Genomic DNA, 19,886 nt, shown 5'->3' on the forward strand with positions numbered 1-19,886 from the left:
TTTAAACCTGGCCCCAAGGAGCAGACTGGGATGGAAGAGAATCTCCATCAGGCATGGAGGAGAAAGGGACCAGGATGCCAGCAGATTATCCTCTGGGTCACGCTGGTCCAGGGGAAGTCTCAGGATTTCTAGGTTGAGGTTGTCTTTTCTGTGAGCCAAGGCCAGGTTCAGGGTGGGGGTGGAGTCCCCCAGGCTCATACACACACAGCCAGTCCCTGGCCCAGCCAGTGTCATGACACATTTCTGGGACATTTGCCATATGCTGGGTACCCTGCCAACTTCTAGATGTAGGTGCTAATTTATCATGGCCGAACCCCTCCCAGTACCCCCCCATTCCTGGAATTCAGGTGGCTCAACGCCCAGACAGGCTCCATGAGAGGGGTTTGGTGGGCAGAGCCCCTGGGTCAAAAGAGTCTGGACCACCAAGAAGCAGATCTGTAGAAAATGCCGTCCATCCCTTCCTTCCCACAACAGATAGGATGACGACCGTCCAGTCACTTTCCTGGAGAAACATCCTGCGAATGCTGAGAAGCTGAGCCTAGAGAAAGGGGCTGGGGTGGAGACTGATTTTGTCTAATGCAAAAAAAAAAAAAAAATCAAGAGTCCTTTCTCTTCTTCTTGGTACAAGTATTCGGAGGCCGTCCGCACATGACGGGTTGCAAGCTAGATTTTGGTGGGGACAACAGTATTTTAAGAGGCCTTAGGATGTTGGCAGTGTGTCCTCACGGGTGACCTCTGGTGGTAGGAGACCGACATGACAAGTTACGTTGGCGCAGCCATCAGTGATAGGAGTTCAAGCTAGCTCTGCCAGGCCTAGCCCCTGACAGATCCTCCTACCTCCCTCCTCCCCTCTAAGTAGCTGAGATTACTGGCGTGAGTCACCACACCAGCCTGGCATGTCGGTTTTCACATAGGTTCTTCTCGATAATGGAAGCCAAGTCCTGACATTTCCAGCTAGGCTCTGACATGAGTACTTGCGTGTTTGTGTCGTTTGTTGTTGTTACCAAGAATCCTGCTCATGGGTCCTGTGAGACTCTTCCTGATCCGTATCCTGACCTGGCCCCTGTCACGCAGCTCTGGCCAGATGAGTTCTGATCACCTGGCCTGCCTTCAGCAGGAATCCTATTCCGTTTAGTGGGAAATCCACATTCCTGGGTGTTTCCTTTTAGTAATCTTTCTTTCTTTCTTCCTTCTTTTCTTTTTGTGGGTCATGGGCTTGAACTCTGGGCCTGAGTGTTGTCCCTGTTCAGCTCAAGGCTACTGCCCTATCCCTTGAGCCACGGCCCCACTTCGCCTTTTCTAGTGATTAATTGGAGAGGAATCTCCCAGTCCTAGTGCCCAGATTGGCTTTGAACCGTGATCCTCAGATCTCAGCCTCCTGAGTAGCTATGATTATAGTCGTGAGCCATGTACCTGGCCTTTTGGTAAATTTTCTATCCATGAGCCCCACCTGCTACTTGGCCTCCCACCTGCAACATTGCTGGACTTGAAGACCCCATGACAGCAGTTCTGCCTCGCCCCACCCACCCCTTATCCTTAATGTATGCCCTGAATTTGTATTTTATTTTTTCCTTTTTAACTTTCTGGCCACCTCCTTGCTATGGGATCTCAAGTAAGTCACCTAGCATCTCTGAGTCTCACCGGCCTCAACTGAAAACTGGGAATCGATGTTGCCAAGCAGGGGTGGCTCACACCTGTCATCCCAGCTACTCCGGAGGCTGAGATCTGAGAATCATTGTTCTGAAGCCAACTTGGCAGGAAAGTCCGTAAGACTCTTTTAATTTCCAATTGACCAGCAAAAAAGCCAAAAATGGAGATGTGGCTCAGGTGGTAGGGTATTGGCCTTAAGAAAAAAAAAAAAGAGCATGAGGCCCTGAGTTCAAGCCCCAGTACGTGCCAGCATAAAAACAGACAGATGATGGATGCTGAAGGAGCTCCAGGCTGACTCAGCCCCTAGGCAAGACAGCATGGCTCCATCTGGCCGTCTCCTTGCTCTGCACACCACACAATACCGGGGTCCAAACCACTGTCCAGATACAGCCCAGGGCAACAGACAGCTGCACCGACCCACGGCTACCTGGGGTATCAGGAAGCAGAGGCAGCGTGCGTGGGAACAGGTCCCGGGGGACAGGGTGCAGGGACCCTGGAACAGAGAGCGCTGCTGAGAGGAAACCAGGGCCTCTGGGAATCGCAGCGGCCCTCAGCTGCCACCTGGAGGTAGGGGTAGAGTAGGCTGGGACAGGTGGGGGTGCAGGGTCTTGCACAGGAGCTGGAAGTGAAGGGTTCTGCATATGGGCAGCACTGCCTACCCTCAGCTCCTGTGTGCCGAGGCCCCTCGACATCTCCTGTCCCTTCTCTGCTCCTCTGAGGGAAGGTGGCTCCAGTCTATGGGACCCTGCAATGCAGAAGGGCAGGGGAGAGACCCCCCAGAGCCTTGCCTAACTGGGTTTCCGTATCAGCCCTAAGGCCGCCATTGGTGGGGCACTGCTGCCCTCTGCAGGCCAGTTCTAGAAACACATGCACTCGAGGCTGTGCCTCAGCTCCAGGGAATGGAACTCAGGTGAGCACCTCCAGATGCCCTGACACGACCTTGAGCAATGACAGGAGCCATGCCTATGCCTATCCATGCACCCAGGGACAAGGCAACATGAGGGCTCTCTGACACAGATGTGGTGCTTCTCAGCCTGAACAAGTGTGCCCCTCCCCTCCAAATCACACAGCCATAGAACTGGATCTCAGGGAGAGGCCAGCCCTCTGGGGGTGGCCAGACTGCTCAGAGCCCAGGAAGCTGCAAGGAGAGGCTTCATCCACCTTGTCCATGGAACAGGAAGGAAGGGGTGCGGGGGTCTCGTGTGAAGAACAGCCTCCACTGCAAAACTGGTCCTGTTCCTTTAAGAGCAGCAGGTTGGGATCTGGCACGGAGACTCAGATTTCAGCAAGTGACCTTTCTGCTGGCTCTAATTGAGGAAGGCTTGTAGCAGTGCCAGGCCCGAGGGAGAGAGGGAGGGAGGAAGGGAGGGAGAGAGGGAGGGAGGGAGGGAGGGCCGCAGCGGGCCTGCTGCTTCCAGTAAAAGGCTGGAGTTTTGGCAGCCCTCGGTTTTGAAGCCTTGTAGCTGCTGTAAATCATAACTCACAGATTATTACAGCACTTGTTCTTAAAGTTTCCCCAAGTTGCTCCAGCTGAGCAGGGATCTGCCCGCGGGATTCGGCGTGGAGGCTTTCCTCAGCTCTTCTTCCCTTCAGGGACCATCCTATGTATGCCAGCCCCACCCCCGGGCTGAGCAGGGGCTGGGGCTGGGGCTGGCAGCTGCCCCTCAGCTGGGTGGGACATGCAGGATGGTTTGGAAGCGAGAATCACTAACATCATGTCAGCAATTTGGTTTCCAAGTCACATGTTAGGAAAACCTGTAGGACCGGGCAGCCTTCCCCGCTCCAACAGGCCCTGCGTCAGCCTTTCCTGGCTAAAACAGTGCTGGTCTCCTGGGAACGTATTTCCTGGCCGGGGGTGAAGCCAGGTCCCCTGAAGGGCGACCCCTGAAGTTCAAGGCAGTCCTGCTCCAGTGCCAGCCCCAGCTGCGGCTGCAGGCCACGCCAGGAAGCACAGAGGCTCAGGCCTGGTGGAGCTGCTCAGGGAAGGCTGCTCAGGGAAAGAGAAAAACACCCTCCGAGCCGGGGGGAGGCTCGTGGCCTCTATGCGGAAAGCGCAACTCCAAGAGGCCTTGCGGCTCAAGCTGTGCAGCCACAGCGCCCAGGGCTCTCGCTCCCTCGGATGCAAGGTGGCACGTCAGCCCAATTCTAAAAGTCCTTAGTAACACTTTTTAATATACAAGAACCAAAAGTACAGCAGTTCTACAATGTAGGAAAATTTAATACATACTATATAAACAACATTATTTACATCAGAAATCACTAGGACAGTGGCATTTTTTTCACAAATATAAATAATTACTGTTTTGTCAACAGGTTTTAAAAGTCCACAATTTTACAATGAAGATAAACCACCTGTCCCCAAGTGGGTGGGGCACGGATGGTCTCAAACAGCCTGGAGCCTGGCCTGGCTCCCCTGCCCGCACGGAAGCCCGACGCTGGGCCTGGTCCACCGCGCCTGCTGACACGTGGGTTTGGTCTGTAGGGCGTGGCGGGGTGGCATGGTGGGAACGAGGCGGATGGCCCGGGCAGTGGCCAGCGGGTGACAAGTGCCCGCTTCGCTGCCCTCTGCAGGGTAAGGAATGCTGCGTGGAGAAAGCCACACCAGCACGGCTCCATGCCCGCCTGGCCAGCGCCCAGCGCCCAGCCACAGGCTCGGGCCCCGAGGCCACACCAAGCCTTGTCAACCTCAGGTTTGGGGAAACCACGGCGGGGAGCCCTGGGCCCCGGGCAGGTCCCCCACAGGCCAGAGAAGGGCTACCTGTGCAAATCTGCTTGGACGTGAGCATGTGACACTCATACTGACTTACGCCGAAGCCCATGGGCCAGACACCGCCCACCGACAGCCAAGGGCCCCTCGAGGCCCGGGGGCTCGGGCCTCAAGACCAGGAACTCAAGACCCTGCAGGCCAAGCTAGCCTTCCTCTTTGGCGTGGTCCCCAGGCACCCAGGGAAGGCCACTCCCTGCCTGCAGGGCACGCGGAGCAGGGAGCCAGTCCGAGTGCAGCTAAGCAGCAGCCATGTGCCCTGACCGCCCAGCCAAGGCCCCTCTCCATGGATGCCAAGGCGTGTCTAGACCAGGATGCAGGATGCTCAGAGGGCTTCCCGGAGCTCGCCCGGGCACTAAGAAGCCCACCCTGCCAGACCATCTGTTCCCGTCCATCTTTCCATCTCCATCTAGAAAAGCTTTGGATCCCTTCACAATACTGACAAGCTCTACGCAACATGAACACCACTGGGGGGGGGGGGGGAGGGAGGGCACAGGTGGGAACCGGACCCCCAGCTACGTCCACACTTCACTGACCTTACTCTGCAGCCCTAAAGCCACGACAGCCTGCCTCTTGGAGTTGTACAAAGCAGAGGAAACACAGCTGAGATGTCACCTCTCGAGTTCCTGTCAGAAGACCCACTCCCCCCGCTCACTCCTTCCCCACTGACCCCACCTCTGGGCCCACTGGCCACCAGCTCCCCACAGAAACCAGAAACCCACCAGGAACTCCTGTCCCCACTGCACCCTGACCCACTCTGCCCTGGGTCACCGTGACCTGGTGTACCCCCAGCCAAGGGCGCTGGCCTCCTGGCACAGGGAAAGAGCCTTGCCCAGGAGACTAAACCTTTGAAATGTACCGACAACGTGGGAAAATTAGTGTTGCTAGACTGGGGAGAGAGGAAGCGAGAGCTGTTGTGCCAGCCCCGCCCACCCCTGCCCCGTGGGGCTCACGTGAGACCCAGGGTGTCATTGGAGGGGTGCTCCTGCTCCCATCCCTCCCCCACTCCAATCAGCAGCATGGTCCGGCCACCACGTCCTTCCACCGGCTGCCCAAGGCCAGAGCACACGAAAGCTGGGGCACTCAGTCACCTCTCCCGCTCCCCTGGGGGGCTGGGTGGGGGCCCCAGCTCCCAGGCCGGGAGGAGGAGGAGCAGGTCTGAACTCCACTCACCAGCCTCCATGTGGGTTGCATGGGCCCACAACCTCAAAGTCCTCAAGCCGATGCCCCTGCTCTCCCTCCTGTGCGGTCCTTTATGTTTTCCGAACGTTCCAGTTATACTCCGGGTTGTTCTTCTGTTCCAGGGACCGCTCCAGAGGAGATCTGTGATCCAGGGGGGACTTGGAGTCGTGGGGAGACTTCTGGGAGGGGGGCGAGCGGGGGTCCGAGGCTGCCGGGGGCAGAGGGGGCAGGGGCTGTTTATAATCCCCCGGCTTGTCTGTGTGGAAGGAGCGGTAGTGGTCTGAGGGTCCCTGGCCATGGTAGCCCATTGGGGGGCGGTGATCAGACATGCGCCGGAAATCCTGCTGGTGGTAGTTCTGAGGCCGGAAGTCATCCCCTCTCCTCCGCTTTGAGTCACGGTGCTGCCTGGAACAGGGACGCAGGCATCAGCTGGAGAACCAGATCCCCGCTCCCTGCCGCCGCCGCCACCCCCCCCCCCCCCGGCCTCCCACCCAGAGACGGACACCTGCACCGCAGAGCCACACAGTGCTCACTGCGAGGCCACATCCACACCGGAAAATCGCCTCCGCCCTTCAGGAAAGCGGGGCGCCTATGAACACTCCAACACTCCCACCCCAAGCTCGGGTTCATAAAATCTCCTTTCTTACTGACTCGATGGGAAGAGTACTGAGAGCTTGGCGTCCCGAGTTCACACCTTGAGAGCAACAAGCACGCACGCACACACAGGCACGCGGGCCAGGGTCCCGGGCACGCACCTGTCGTAGTAATCTCTGTGGCCCCGGTGGTCTCGGTCGCTGCTGTACTGGTCGTATGGCCGCTTTCTGGACAGGTTGTTGGGGCGGTAGCTTCCGGAGCGGTGGGCGTCGGCGTGCCGCCGTTCCCCGTAGTGGTGGTCCTTGTGCCAGTGCTGCTCGTACGGATGACGCCGCTCACCACCCCAGGGCGGGTTGCCGCTGCCACCGCCGTAGTTCAACTTCCTTTCCCTCTGCCAGTCTCCTCGGTCTGCAGACGAGAAATGGCCCAGTCCACTGACCACGTCTCAGCTGACCGAGGCAGAGCTCACGTTTGTCTCTTCCTCCTGATAGTCTTACTGCCAGCTAACACACCACTGAACGAGTCCTAATATTTTGGACCCCACCATCCATTTTTCAGACAAAAAGCAAATCCACCATCTCATCCTCTCCCACGCCTGCTCCAACCTGAGAAGACCCGTGAAATGAGGTTTCGCTCAGATACCAAACCCAAGCAGCGATCTGGAGAACACGGCTTCTGAGATGCAGTGCTGCAAGGTACCCAGGCCTGGCACTGATGGCCCCTGACGAGCCGCACCCTGCGTCCTGAAACTCGCCAGACTCCACGTCACTGCTCTTCCTTAGGTCACAACAATGCTCTTAGGAGATCATTAGAGAGGGACCTGGTCTGCTTTCTGCACTTCCTCTGACTGTGGACTTACTCGCTGCTTATGGCCCATGGCCTCCCTTCTCTCTTGGGAAAGGTTCACACTTGACTCCGGAAGGATGGGGACACATGGAAATCTAGGAAGGAGGCCACCAGCAAGCCGTGGGGAGTGGCAGTGGAAACAGGGCCTTGCTGATGCAGTGAAAGCACCTTGGATTTCAGTGGGGCCCTACATCCAGTGACACGTCCCCTTCAAAGAATGGCATGAGAGACATGAGACACTGAAGTGGCCTGGGAAAGCTACAGGCAGAGAGTTAGTATTGGTATGGTGAAGTGACAGATAAGCACCATCAAAGACTGTTGTGAGCTGCCAGCCACACAGGTGGATTTTAATTCCTATGGATGTGTGCATGTACGTGTGTGTGTACACATCATCTGTAACAATGTGTGTAACACACACACACACACTCAGTTTGAGATTGTTGAGCGATATGATAGTTCTATTTTTAGTTTTGTCTTCAAAAATAAATTAAAATTTACAAATGTTCTTTTCTATAATGTCGGAAGCAATGTACATGTCTGCCGGTCGAGTATTTTATGCTTCTTTATCTCACCAAGAAAGCAGAGGATAACAGTGTCAGAGAAGCACACACAGAGGTCACTGCAGTCTCTGGACGGCGACCTACCCGCATTACTGAAGTGCCTTTTGTTGGGGTGACTGTAGTTGTCTCTTGGGTGTCCGTGCATCTGTGGGCCATGAGCGCCAGGCATGTGGGGCTTCTGGGGGTGAAGGCTGTGCGAGATGTGGGACTGAGACAGCAGAGAATCCCGGCCTGAGCCCGAGGCCTCTGGGCGAAATGGTTTCTTCCCACCGGTCATGTCATCTTTCCTTTTTTGTTCCTGTCAGGGAAGCCAAACAGCTCAAGCTTCCAGCCTCTTCCCCCAGAAGTGGAATAAAGTCCTCAACTTTTCATTTAAAAACTTCTTACCAAAAAATGCCCTGTCTTTTTTTAATATAGAGACTTAACTTGTCATGTGGTACTCTGTACTGTCTTGGTATTTCATGACATTTGCACACTCAAGGTTCTGACAATCCCCCCATGTGAAATATTTACTTCTATTGTATCATATTTAATGAATGAGTAGTATAAATGTCACAATCTAGCTAACCTATTATTGTTGGGCCTCCAGATGCTGCCATTATAATCATGTTTAAAGCCTTAATTATCCCCTGAAATGGGATTTTTACAAGCAAAATTGTTTATTCTAGTCTTTGTCAAATTTTTGTCCAAATTTTGGCTGTGACAGATTACACCCCCACTAAGACATCAGGATGGTGGTGCAGGTAACACCACTACGGGGCTATCACCAGACCCTGTGACTCACATCATACTAGCTTCCAACGATCAAGTGACCCTTATTCTGGCACTTCATGCTTGAAGACTGTACCAAGTCTTGGCAACATCAGATTCTCCCGTGTGAAATCCAGCCATGGCTGGTGAACACTAGACATGCGTCAGCTCCCGAGGAAGAGCCCCGAGAGGGGAAACCTCTGCCAGCAGGGAGCTCACAGGCCGTGAAGTGGTCAGAATGCTCAGCGTCCTCCCCCATGAGGCTTGCCAGCACCAGAGCCCTGACTCTGCAGCAGGAGCCAATCACCTCAGCAGGGTCTACTCTGCTCCACTCTGGACCCTGGTGCATTTCTGCTTTTGTACGTGACTAACTGCAACCCCTGCAACCTCTCTGTGGAGGGGTTGCAGCTCTGAGCATGGCAAGTAGAGACGACAGGGAGTGTGGCCTAGTATGAAGCCCCAGGTTCGATTCCTCAGTACCACATCACAAAAGTGATGCTGTGGCTCAAGTGGCAGAGTGCTAGCATTGAACAAAGTGTTCAAGGACAGTGCCCAAGGTCCTGAGTTCAAGCCCCACGGCAAGAAAAAGAAGCAAACAAAAAAAGCTCACCCTCCTAAGTGAAATGTGAACACGAAACTACAATCTAAATTAGAATGTGCAGACACACCCAAGGAACATGACTACTAGAGAAATTCGATTTTTTTCCTCCCATTTTGACCAGTACCAGGACTTGATGTCAGGGCCTAACCCTTGGGCTGCTTGCTCGGGGACCTAATTGAGCCACACCTCGCGCTTGGGTAGCTGGAGATGAAGACTCTCAGACTTTTCTGTCTGGGCCACTCTGAGCAGGTAGGATGGTGGGCTCCTTCCTCTATGAACCTCGTGATGGGCAACATGTGCAGAAATGGCAACTAACCCGCTACGTACAAGACACAGGAGCAGTCACACAAGGGGATGTGACATTAGGCGCCTGCTCAGCCGAGAGACCCAGGTCCCCTCTCCAAAGGACCTGCTTCCTTGTGAGGAAAAGGCTGGATCATGGACATTTTCATAGTTAACTCTCTGTCAAACTAAAGGCTGGAAGGATACGAAGTCCATGGCCTAGAAAAGAAGAGGAGAAGGATTTTCTGGCCATAATTTTGTTGCCTACGAGGCCATGAGGTAAGTTAGAGCTGGCTTGAGGACACCAGCTTCTTGTCAGGTCTCACAGCACTGCCTAGCTCCACTGCACTGCCTGTCTATTGGTAGAGCATCCTAGGAAACTGCAGCTGACACAGTGAAATACCACACACTGCATGAGTGAGACAGGGGCTGCAGGGCATAGACTCTGTGACCTGTGGGAGCCTTTGTCACAGATTCAGACCTCTGCTTCCATATACAAATCAACAACAAAAAGGCTCGGGACCCTTCAAGCACCACCAGTCCTGTGATTCTGTGGGATTCTTTTTTGTTTACATAAATCAGGATGAAATTTGTATTTTTACCTCCTCTTCTTGAGATCTTTTCTTATGAGCCATCTTGTATAACTTATGGAGCTTTTGAGCATCAAATTCTGTAAACTTGGAAACAAAAATCCATAGGTTCCTAAAAAAGAAAAAAAAAATAAACAGTATGAATAAATGAAAGATTTTTTTTTTAATTTTTATACTTCGTTTTGTTTTTAGATCATGGGGCTTGATCTCAGGGGCTAGGCGGTTGTCCCTGGGTTTTTTTTAACTCAAGGCTAGTGCTCTTTCCACTTTGAGCCAGTTTTCTTGTGGTTCCCTGGAGATAAGTCTCATGGCCTTTCCCGCTGGGCTGGCACTGAACACAATCCTCTGCTCTCAGCCTGCTGAGGAGCTAGGATTACAGGTGTGAGCCACAGTGCCTGGCCCTGCTTATGCTTTTTATTGATGGAAAGCCATTGAATTTTGCTGTGGAATAACTGCACTGACCTAAGTCACTGACCTAAGTACATAAATTCATAAACAAAGATTTCTAATTCCCAAAACAAACAACATATAGACCAACTCAGGCAATCTGATGTTACTGTTAGCATTTCAACCACTGTGTGACCTGCTGAGATTTTCTGACCCTTAATTTCGTGAAAATCTGCCTCCACAAAGCACATGTTACCAGGAAAGCAAGATAAAAGTGAGTATGCTTGACTGAAGTGACGCAATGAGTCATAGGGTCCACATCCCAGGAAGCCTCGCTGTGACCCGCTAATCAAGTGAAAAGCAAGCCAGATGCACTAACCATAGGAAGAGGTTGCTAACCGTGCTACGGGGAAGAGATACAATGTTTTTAAAGTTAGTGGAACATCTGTGGATAGCATCACAACAAACTCATCCTAACTCAACTTTTCACCAACAATAAACTCGGTGAAAGTGGACTACAAAGGTAACTGCATTAACTAGGAGAACCAAGAGTGGTGATCCATGCCTGTAACCCCAGCATGCAGCAGACTGAGCAGGAAGCTCACAAGCCCCAAACTGTCTGGGGTGTGTATCAACACCTAATCTCAGATGCACGAAAAGTACCATAAAATTACCATCAGATTATCAATAGATAGTGTATATTAAATGTAAGTGCTAAGATGTCAACATCTTAAATACAATGTTTGTATACAAGTATTCCAGAATCCACAGCACTTCTGGAAAGAGAAATCCAACTTACTTACAAATGAATACATACATATAAGCCATAATGCCTCACAAGCTAGATTCCTAAAGTATATTAGTCTGAATTCACTATTGAACTTTTCTAATAACTGAAGGAGATCAAAACAGAAAACAGAGGGTTGTTGTTCTTTTAGAACCTTTGCTTCACTGCATGTGTCAATACTTGAAGACATTATCGTATCTGAGCATCTATCTACCTGAAATGAATGGACAAAGTAGTGACCCTGGATAGTTTCTTTTTCTTCCTTTTCTCCGTAGAGGAAGGGGGACCATACTGAGGTTTCAATTCAGAGCTCTGGGCTTGCCAGGCAGGTGCTCTACTTCTTGAGCCATGTACCCAACCCACACTAGATGATTTCTACCCTGCACTACAAGTCAATATCCCGAGAGGCCAGCAAATCTCCTATATTTTACATTGAGAATACCATCTTGTACTCTCAGAAGGCTGGTCTTGATGGGATGGGCAGTTTCATGAAGAGGACGGCAGTGCCCACAGGTACGTGGGCAATGCATGAACTGTGCTGAGCTACACCACCTCTTATCACACAGAACCAGCAGCCACCCGTTCACCACGATGAACCCCACCGGCAGTGCCGGGCAAAGCTGGTTACCTCCTCCATAGTTTGACGTGCTCCTGGTCTGAGTAAGCTTTAAGGCACTCTGCGATCCGGTCTCCAATTTTGAGCAGGCAGTTCCTGGTGTGTTCCAGCTGCTCCTGCACATTGAGTCCCTTGTCGGGTTTGTCCAGCTCTTTCAGTGCCTTTTTCACGGGCCTCATTCTTTCCTTACACTGCAACAAGGCCAGCAGAGTGGAGGCATAAGGCATGTGCAGAAAGGACATCTTCTTTGCTACCTACCACGTCCTGACTGCCAAGATCTGAGCAAAGGCAGCCCCCTGCATGCCAATCGTTACCACAGAAGAAGCAGGTGACTGCGGAGGGACTGAGTGGCACATTCACCAGAGACTCTTAGGCTGCAATGCCAATGCCACACCGTCACAGGAGTTTCATGGTGACTTTACTTGACCTCTCTAGGCCTCCTCTCTGCACCAGGGCCACGGGGAGGCCTCACTGGGCCATTCTCAACATCACACAAGAAGCAACTGCCCCCATCTGAAAATCTTTTCAACTATCCATTAAGTGCAGATTGAGATACTTACAAATCCTTTGGGCCCAAAACTACAGTAAGACAAGAGCTTCTATACAAAGATGGGAAACTGAAGGCAAGAATCTTAGCCTCTCCCTTTTTAATACTGCTAAAATGACCTGAGTAAAAAGACTGTCTCTAGCTAGCCTTGGACTAAGGTTCTTCTATCAATCTTAGTCCAAGGCTAGCCCTAGGCAAAAAGGAAAAGCAGACCTATCTGAAAAATAAAAGCACAAAGGGCTTGGGGGAGGGTATGGTTCAAGTGGTAAAGCACCTGCCCAGCAAGCACTGAAGCCCTCAATTCAAACCATAGCACCACTAAAAATGAAGAAATAAATGACAGAGGAGAGAGAAAAGAAGGTAAGTAGGTAGTCTTCCTGCCAAATGAGTTCCTTATAAGCAATGTGTCTGCAAAGTCATAAAGCAGGGCTTCATCCGCGGAAGCTCTGGCTGAGCCTCTGCAGCTCGGTGAAGGCCCTGTTGCAGGCCCTGCTGCCCGCACGCAGCTCCGGGACTTACGATGCTGAAAGTCTCCTGGTCCAGATCGTCGTCCTCGTCCTCTCCAATGGGGACGGGCTCGCTCCCTGCTGTGATGTGCACGGGCCCCTGAGACCGCTTGGATTTGGTTGAAGATTTGGCATCACCACCTTTAGGCTTTAAAGAGAGAAAGTCCCAAGGAGCCAATGTCATCGTGTGTCGACTGCATGCCCACAGGGAGCACACGGCAGGGCCTCAGTTTACTATGAGCTCAGTCATACGCCACTCCCATTTCTATTTTGGAAGGTACACAGCTATGGCTTCCGTTTCTTCAGTGCAATTTGTGTGTGTGTGTGTGTGTGTGTGTGTGTGTGTGCGCGCGCGCGCACACACGCACGCCAAAAAGTTAGTGAGACACCACCTTAATAATCTGGGTACAGTGGCATGCATCTGTCATCCCAGCTGCATGGGAGGCGACAGGTGGGGAAATCCACGTCTGAGTCCAGCTCTGGACAAAAATATTAAACCTTAAGTTCAAAGTCCCAATACTGGCCCCCTCAAAAAAAGACAATTATTCTGCAGTCCTCATACCCGGCTCTTCTCAGAATCTAAACAGGAATTGCAAAGCAGATGGGCGTCTCCTAAGCAGATGGGTACCAGTACCTTCTCTTTCTTCTCTTTCGACTTCTTCTTTTCCTTGTCCCCTTCTTTGTCTTTCCGGGAGCTCAGCTGTTTCTCCTTGTTCTCCTTGTTCTCTTTCTTCTTCTGTTTTTTTTTCATTGGACTTTTCTCTAAGCCATCATCCTAAGAAACCAATGGGGCTATGAACTTTTGCCACAAACTTTGCATTTGCTGGTTTGCAAACTCTGTATTTGCAGTGCCCCCAGTGGCTCATCACTGCCTGAACTGAGCGTGAATCCCCTGGGACCTTACAGTGTTCCCTGGCACAATTCTCCACTCCCTGGCCATAGACAGGTAGGCTAATACAGACAAACACACTTTATGTACATCGACTTATCAACTCTCATTCCAATAACCCATAAAATAGGCATCTCTGGGCTCAAGGGCAGCTCCAGCATGGGTGAGGCCCTGAGTTTAAGCGAAGCTGTACTTCCCACAAAAAAAAAAAAAAAAAAGGCATTATTATTCCTATTTATAAAATCTGAGGGCCAGAGAGATTAATTATATACCTCTTCACAGTCAGCTAGTCATTCATGAGGTGGCCAGTATGTGCATTTATATATGCAAACAATTCATGGTAATTCCAGTTCCCCAAAAATGACAGAATAAAATCCCACAGTGTTACCACTCACTGAAACATGAGTAAAACCAATTTTTTATTAGAGGTTACAAATTGGCAGGACTCAGACCTACTGACCCAGAAGACACAGAAGAGTGGGTCTGCTTTGTCTGGATCTATGATTAACTAGCTGTGTCATACAGAGCTCCCTGCTTTCTATCAGACATGATAAATCAATCCATACCACACTCACTCATTCCAGCATGAGCTAAGCATCAACTGTCATTTGTCATGAAAGCTTTCACAGTTCTAACATGCACTTCCATTATGCATGAACTTCCAACTGCTAGCTTCAATGACACTATATTCTTCTGATAGATTAAGCAAAGATACACGCGTTACTTGTGTTTTGTCTATGCTACCTGTAAACCAAACATATAAAATGATTTTGCGCTAGTTGATACAATAAGTAGAACTTAAAGACAACCACCACCCTCAAGTGAAATTCAGCCTCATACCTTTACCTCTCCCTCTTCTGATGGGTTGTCTGAGTGCCTCGGAGATGAAAATTCAAGCCCGTGCTCATCTTTCAGCCTTGGAGCTTTATTCTCCTTCTTTACTCGAGGCTTCCGCTTTAATTTGGCCTAGAGAGAACAAGTATTAAAGCTACAAATCAAGCTCCTCAAAAGCATAACTGAGGGCCGGGAGTTGGGCATAGTGGTAGAGTGCGTGCCTAGCATGCACAAGACCTGGGTTCGATTCCTCAGTACCACTTACACAGAATAAAGTCAGAAGTGGTGTTGTGGCTCAAGTGGTAGAACTGTAGCCTTGAGAAAGCCCAAGGACAGTGCTCAGGCCCTGAGTTCAAGCCAGGATTGGCAAAAACAAAAACAAGACTGAATATTCTGACCCTTTGAAGCAATAGCAGCCATAAGCAAAAAGGAAAATTGAGGGAAATGTAGTCAACGGCCTGGAGCCAAAACCCATAAGCTAAACATACATGTATTGTTATATACACATATATAACAATGAAGGAATCTGTATTCCTTGAATCTATTGATTCTATACTTGGAATTCGTCCTAAAGATAAAATTCTGAAGAAAAGAAAAAGGTGAAATATCTTCTGTACAAAGACTATTTAAAATAATACACTAAAAATTGTGGAAACAAGCGGTATCAACAAAGAAGGAAAAGGTAACAATACTGTTTATCCATTCAGTTGCATGACACAGTAATGTAAAGTAAGTGTACAGATGATCACCTGCAGAATGATGCCGTGAGTTCACACTGTTACACAACAAGCATGGTGATTTCCCCTAAACCAGTGTCGCAGCTAAAAGCCCACCTAAGGAACGCCTAACTTACAGTGGTCCAATGTGACTCAGCTTTCTAACCCGGAACTGAAACATCAAGTCAGGGAAGTCACAAAAGAGAACGTTCAGGTGAATTCGGTAGAATCTGAGTGTCTGTCAGTGAGTAAGGTTGTCATGACTGAGCCTGGTTTCTTAAGGCTAACCCAGCTGCACATGTTCAGCCCTGGGAGCCCTTAGTTAGCACAGGCAGTCCCTTCCCTAGAGCAGTAAGCAAGTCCAGGGGCCCTCAGTGCAGTGGCTGGGCTGCGGGCACACTCTCACTAGAGAACCAGGTCTGTGAGAAAATTGCCAGGGTGTTGAAGTGACTCACTAAAAAAAGGCTTTTATTACTACTAAGCAAACCACCAGTGTGGAATCTCAGACCAGGAGGAAGCAGGGGTGGAACCTGGTCCCGGAAGAACACCGAGTGGGCAGCCACGCACCTCTTCCCCACTCGTCACGGTCTCCTTCTTCTCCAGGCCCTTCCTGAGCAGCTTGAGCAGGTAGTCAGCTCGGTTCTGTAGCTGCTTCCCCTGAGGCTTCTTGTCTGTCTCCACAGGTAGAATCTTCAACAAAAAAAGGAGAGAAGCACCCACCACCCCCACGGCCTGGTTAGTGGACGAGGATCAACAGACAACCAAGAGCTCAGCACAGTTCTTTCCCACCCTGGCCACCCAAAGACACAGATAAAGCCTCCGTCCCTATCTCAAGTCCATGGCACCCAGTCACTGAAAATCCCTCGTGAGCCACTCTCATTCTACAAAATGGGATGGAGAAATCCAGCTCTCCCACTGGCTCCTACCTGTGCTGTTAACAGGGCAGAACAACTCAGGTAGGAGGGGCTTGTGGCTTCGTCTGCTAGAGCATCCCAGCCGTCGTGCATTTCCTCCTTCCCGAAGCAGGGAATCCCTGGAGCTAGGTTAAAGCTGTGTTTTAGATTGAAAATGCTTCCTAGAGCACTGCCAGAGAGCACTGGGCTGTGCCAGGACAAGGTCTCTGCTCGGCTACCAGAGCCGGACCTCTCAGGCCAGACTGGGTTTGGCCTCAGTGTTTAGAACTGGAAATGGGATGAGCAGAAAAAGTCCTTGAAGGAGCACGCAGTGAGAGAGAGTCCTACAAAAATTGGAGCCAGTCAGCCCGCCCTGCTTACAGCGCTGACCATGGCCTTGTTACTTGCAACAGATAGGGTGGGAGGCTCGATTTCCCCACAAAAAAATACCTGTGGTACAACTGTAAAGGTAATTTTACATTACTTTTAAGCAAAAGGCTAACAACTCAGGCCCACCAACACTTTACTACTTCACTGCACCTTGGTATCTGGTGCCATGTGATTTGACCTGCAAGGATCATGGGAATGTAAGGATTTCTCCTATCATTTCCCAAAAACTTCACCTGGCCACGGCCTATCCCTTTACTGCCCTCTTCCAACAGTGCCACCATGCTAACTTTGCCAAGAGTGAAGGAATCCTGGGAATTTCCTCTGGTGTTTGCATCTAACTTGATCTCCCCTTGCAAAACCAGTGAAGAAGAATAAGTCAGCAACACGGAAACCTGACACAACAAGACGTGGCAATCTCCGGCGTGACCGAGGCACTTACTTTGTCAGTCAGATTCAGCTCCGGATCTGTTTTAATCAACTCCCAGTTCCCATAGCCGTGTTCATAAATTCCCAGCAGCAAGCGTGAGTCGTCCTCCACGCCCCACTCCACGTCGAAGTGTGCAGCTTTGACGCGGCAGGTGAGGCAGTATCTGCAGAGCAAAGCAGGCAGGCGCAGGAGGGTGTTAGCAAAGAAGAACCACTAAAGCCAGATGCTGATGCCTGCCCCAGTGACCTCGCTCCCAAGGGGGCTGTGGCCAGGAAGACAGTTATTTACAGGCCAGGTGGGACCCCTATTGCTAGGTATGGTGGCATGTCCCCAACAGCTCACTATGGCAAGAAGCACAAAATATAACTGTGGTCTGGGTCAACCTGGACAAAAATAATGAAGGCAAAAATGTATAAAGGGATGGCTCAAGGGTAGAGTGCCTGCCTAAGCACAAAGTCCTGAATTTCAACTCCAGTTACTCCAAAGAAGAGATGAGGAAAGTGTTGCCTGACTTCATGTCACTGGAACCCCAAGTCTGTTTTCAACTGCCAGTGAACGTTCACAAAATATGCTCACTTTTTTTTTTCCTCAGGGTCCACAGGAATGGATTTATGCAGCATCTCAAACTCTTCTTCATGTTGGATAATGGATTTCACATTGACCTGGACTCCAGATATCTTAATGGTGGGGCCTCTCCTTTTCCCTGGTCCTTTCCCTAAGGAATACAAATTTCTTATTATGGAAAGAAAATACATTGAAATGTTATAGAAAACATTTATCATCAACTTCTGAATTCTCAGTCCTCTTTATAATCTCCAGCTTTTATTCTTAGTTCAAAGACAATCTGTAAAGCAAAAAAATGTTTTCAATATTTATAAATCAAGTTTGAACCATATTTTAACATTGAGGGCTTTTTGAATGCATTTGATGTTTAATCTCTTTCTTTAGACTTGCAAGTTCTAAAGTTCATAAATAAACACAAGAAAATTCTGATGACATTCATGGTGAAATATTTCCTTTTGTATTCCTAATTCTAACAAAAAAATTCAAGAACAACCATTTTCAAGATGCTTCATTCTTCCCTTTATAACACTGCTAATGAAAAGATCATGGGATCATGCAAGTATCTAGCACATTTAAAATAATAAAGGGGCATCCATATTGACTTGCCCTCTAGGTCTTTGTGTCATTCAAACCATTGTGGACATCTCATACCATTGTGAAAGAGCCATTTACCTTGCTCATCCCTGTACACTGTGAACACATTTGTCTGAGTACAGAGTGCATACATATGGCACACATTAGACATGTGTGGACGACAAGTGTGCTGGAACGATGCTGGTAATGTCAATCCCGTTCCTGGTCCCGACTGGGGACTCACCCTCGCTGGCATTCTCCTTCAGCTGTTCCTCATATTCCTGCATTGCTGACACACAGCTATTGTGGATCAACTCGCCAAGGCGCTTCAGGTCCGCCACAGACTTATCTACCAACTCAGCATCACGCGCTATGCACTCCAGCCTGAGGAGACACGGATGGGAACACGCTGTTGTTGTCGCTTTTCTACACGTCACACAATCCAAGCCCCCAGATTTCACATGACCTAACGCCAGCCTAGACGTTGTTACTGCCTGTATTCATGGGTCACCCCAGACGCTCCACTAGATGGCAAGGGCACACCCACCCACCGTCCATCACAAAGAATGATGCCCTGGGATATTCCCAAACCTCACTCATCAGGTGGGCTGTGCACTCGCAGGTAAAGCGAGTAGACGACTGCCTGCCCCTCCACGTTCGCCTTCCTGCCCCTGTTCTGCTATCGCTCAGCCTCCCTGTTCTCAGAGCACAGTTTACCTCGTCATAAAGAACACATAAACAGACTGCCTAAAACCAGGCTGTCAAAGAAGGCAAGCCAATCTTCCACATTCTGTTTTGGTTTTTTAATAGTAACTAGCTCAAAGATAAGCATTCCACCTGGGGGGAGAAGGGTGACAAACACACCCCAGGAAGATGCTCCCTACTTTGGCAGTTCTGCTGTGGTTGTTATGCATTACTACACCCAATACAAATGGAAAGGACAAAGCAAACAAAAAGCCCACAAACAAAAAAGTCAAGCTTGGTACTTTCATTAGGCCTGGCAGTTTATCAGGAATTAAGACAAAGCAATCTGGCATTTCCTTCAAATCACTGCTTCTATTGAAAGGATGCATAGCTGATTCTGCATAACGCAAAATACGGAACTAGAGTTTGCTGCTAGAATCCAGCTTCTGAATTCTTTTCTTCTGGAAGTTACTCTGAGCATAGTCCCATAATATCCTACCACGTAGTAAATGATTATGAAATCACAAAGAGCTTCTTTCCTTTGACTACTAAATCTAAGAATAATACTCTAGACATAGAGTCAACTGGAGTCACATGAACATCTCTTCCAAAAGTACTCCAGACTACAGTTTTAATGTGCTTGGTCTGTCTTCCTCAGGAAGACAAAATACCTGTCTCTACTGTCTGTCACCTTTCTAGTGTGGGATATACACCTGATATATCAGTGTTAGTAAAACTAAGTCAGTTCCTAACATTAGTATTAATTGTAAAATGTTACCAAAAAGAGAATTCACTATGTAAAACTGAAAACAGCAAGGGGCTATAACCAAACTTACCTTTCAAGAGGGAGTCCAAACTTCTTATAAGCTTTGATAAACCTACAAATATGATAAATAAAACACATTAAAAATCAGAGATAGAGGTATGTCAATGTCTACATACCTGTGGAGAGAATATGAGTCACAAGAATTCTCAAAATTTTAGACTGGGCCCAAATCCTTTCAGGTACAACTAAATGAACACGAGCTAACTGGGTTTAAACTGGCTAACTTAAATCAATGACCAGCATTGTTCTTAGCGACTGATCGTGAGACTGCCTCCAACTATGAGAAAGCCAGGCCTAGCGGCTCACTCTTGAAACCTCATCTTTGTCAGAGCCTGGTTGAACCTGCTCTGTGAAAATGTTTAGAAGGGTACATTGGAGGTGCAGATCAGGAGAAGCTGGTTCAAAGCCAGCTGAAGATTTGGGGTAAA

At 49.7% G+C, this 19,886-nt stretch overlaps 1 protein-coding gene across 4 annotated transcripts in view; it reads right to left on the reverse strand.

Annotated features, from left to right (window-relative positions):
- Window positions 1-4,893: 4,893 nt before the first annotated feature.
- Window positions 4,894-19,886, reverse strand: part of Chd2 (chromodomain helicase DNA binding protein 2) — a 64,226-nt gene continuing 49,233 nt past the window's right edge. For 3 of the 4 annotated variants that reach the window (XM_090321317.1, XM_090321318.1, XM_090321315.1), the window contains 13 exons: window positions 19,469-19,510; window positions 18,193-18,332; window positions 17,388-17,526; window positions 16,824-16,974; window positions 15,669-15,791; window positions 14,392-14,517; window positions 13,297-13,437; window positions 12,676-12,810; window positions 11,622-11,800; window positions 9,832-9,931; window positions 7,681-7,894; window positions 6,352-6,598; window positions 4,894-6,001 (listed from right to left, as the gene is read on the reverse strand). In XM_090321317.1, coding sequence (XP_090177443.1) covers window positions 5,668-6,001; window positions 6,352-6,598; window positions 7,681-7,894; window positions 9,832-9,931; window positions 11,622-11,800; window positions 12,676-12,810; window positions 13,297-13,437; window positions 14,392-14,517; window positions 15,669-15,791; window positions 16,824-16,974; window positions 17,388-17,526; window positions 18,193-18,332; window positions 19,469-19,510 — 2,071 coding nt within the window. In that variant the 3' untranslated portion in view covers window positions 4,894-5,667. The remainder of the gene's footprint in view (window positions 6,002-6,351; window positions 6,599-7,680; window positions 7,895-9,831; window positions 9,932-11,621; window positions 11,801-12,675; window positions 12,811-13,296; window positions 13,438-14,391; window positions 14,518-15,668; window positions 15,792-16,823; window positions 16,975-17,387; window positions 17,527-18,192; window positions 18,333-19,468; window positions 19,511-19,886) is intronic. The other variant, XM_090321316.1, reaches the window with a different exon arrangement.

The sequence above is a fragment of the Megascapheus bottae genome, chromosome 30 (genome assembly GCF_031878675.1).
Source record: "Megascapheus bottae isolate mThoBot1 chromosome 30, mThoBot2.hap1, whole genome shotgun sequence".
NCBI classification, from domain to species: Eukaryota; Metazoa; Chordata; class Mammalia; order Rodentia; family Geomyidae; genus Megascapheus; species Megascapheus bottae.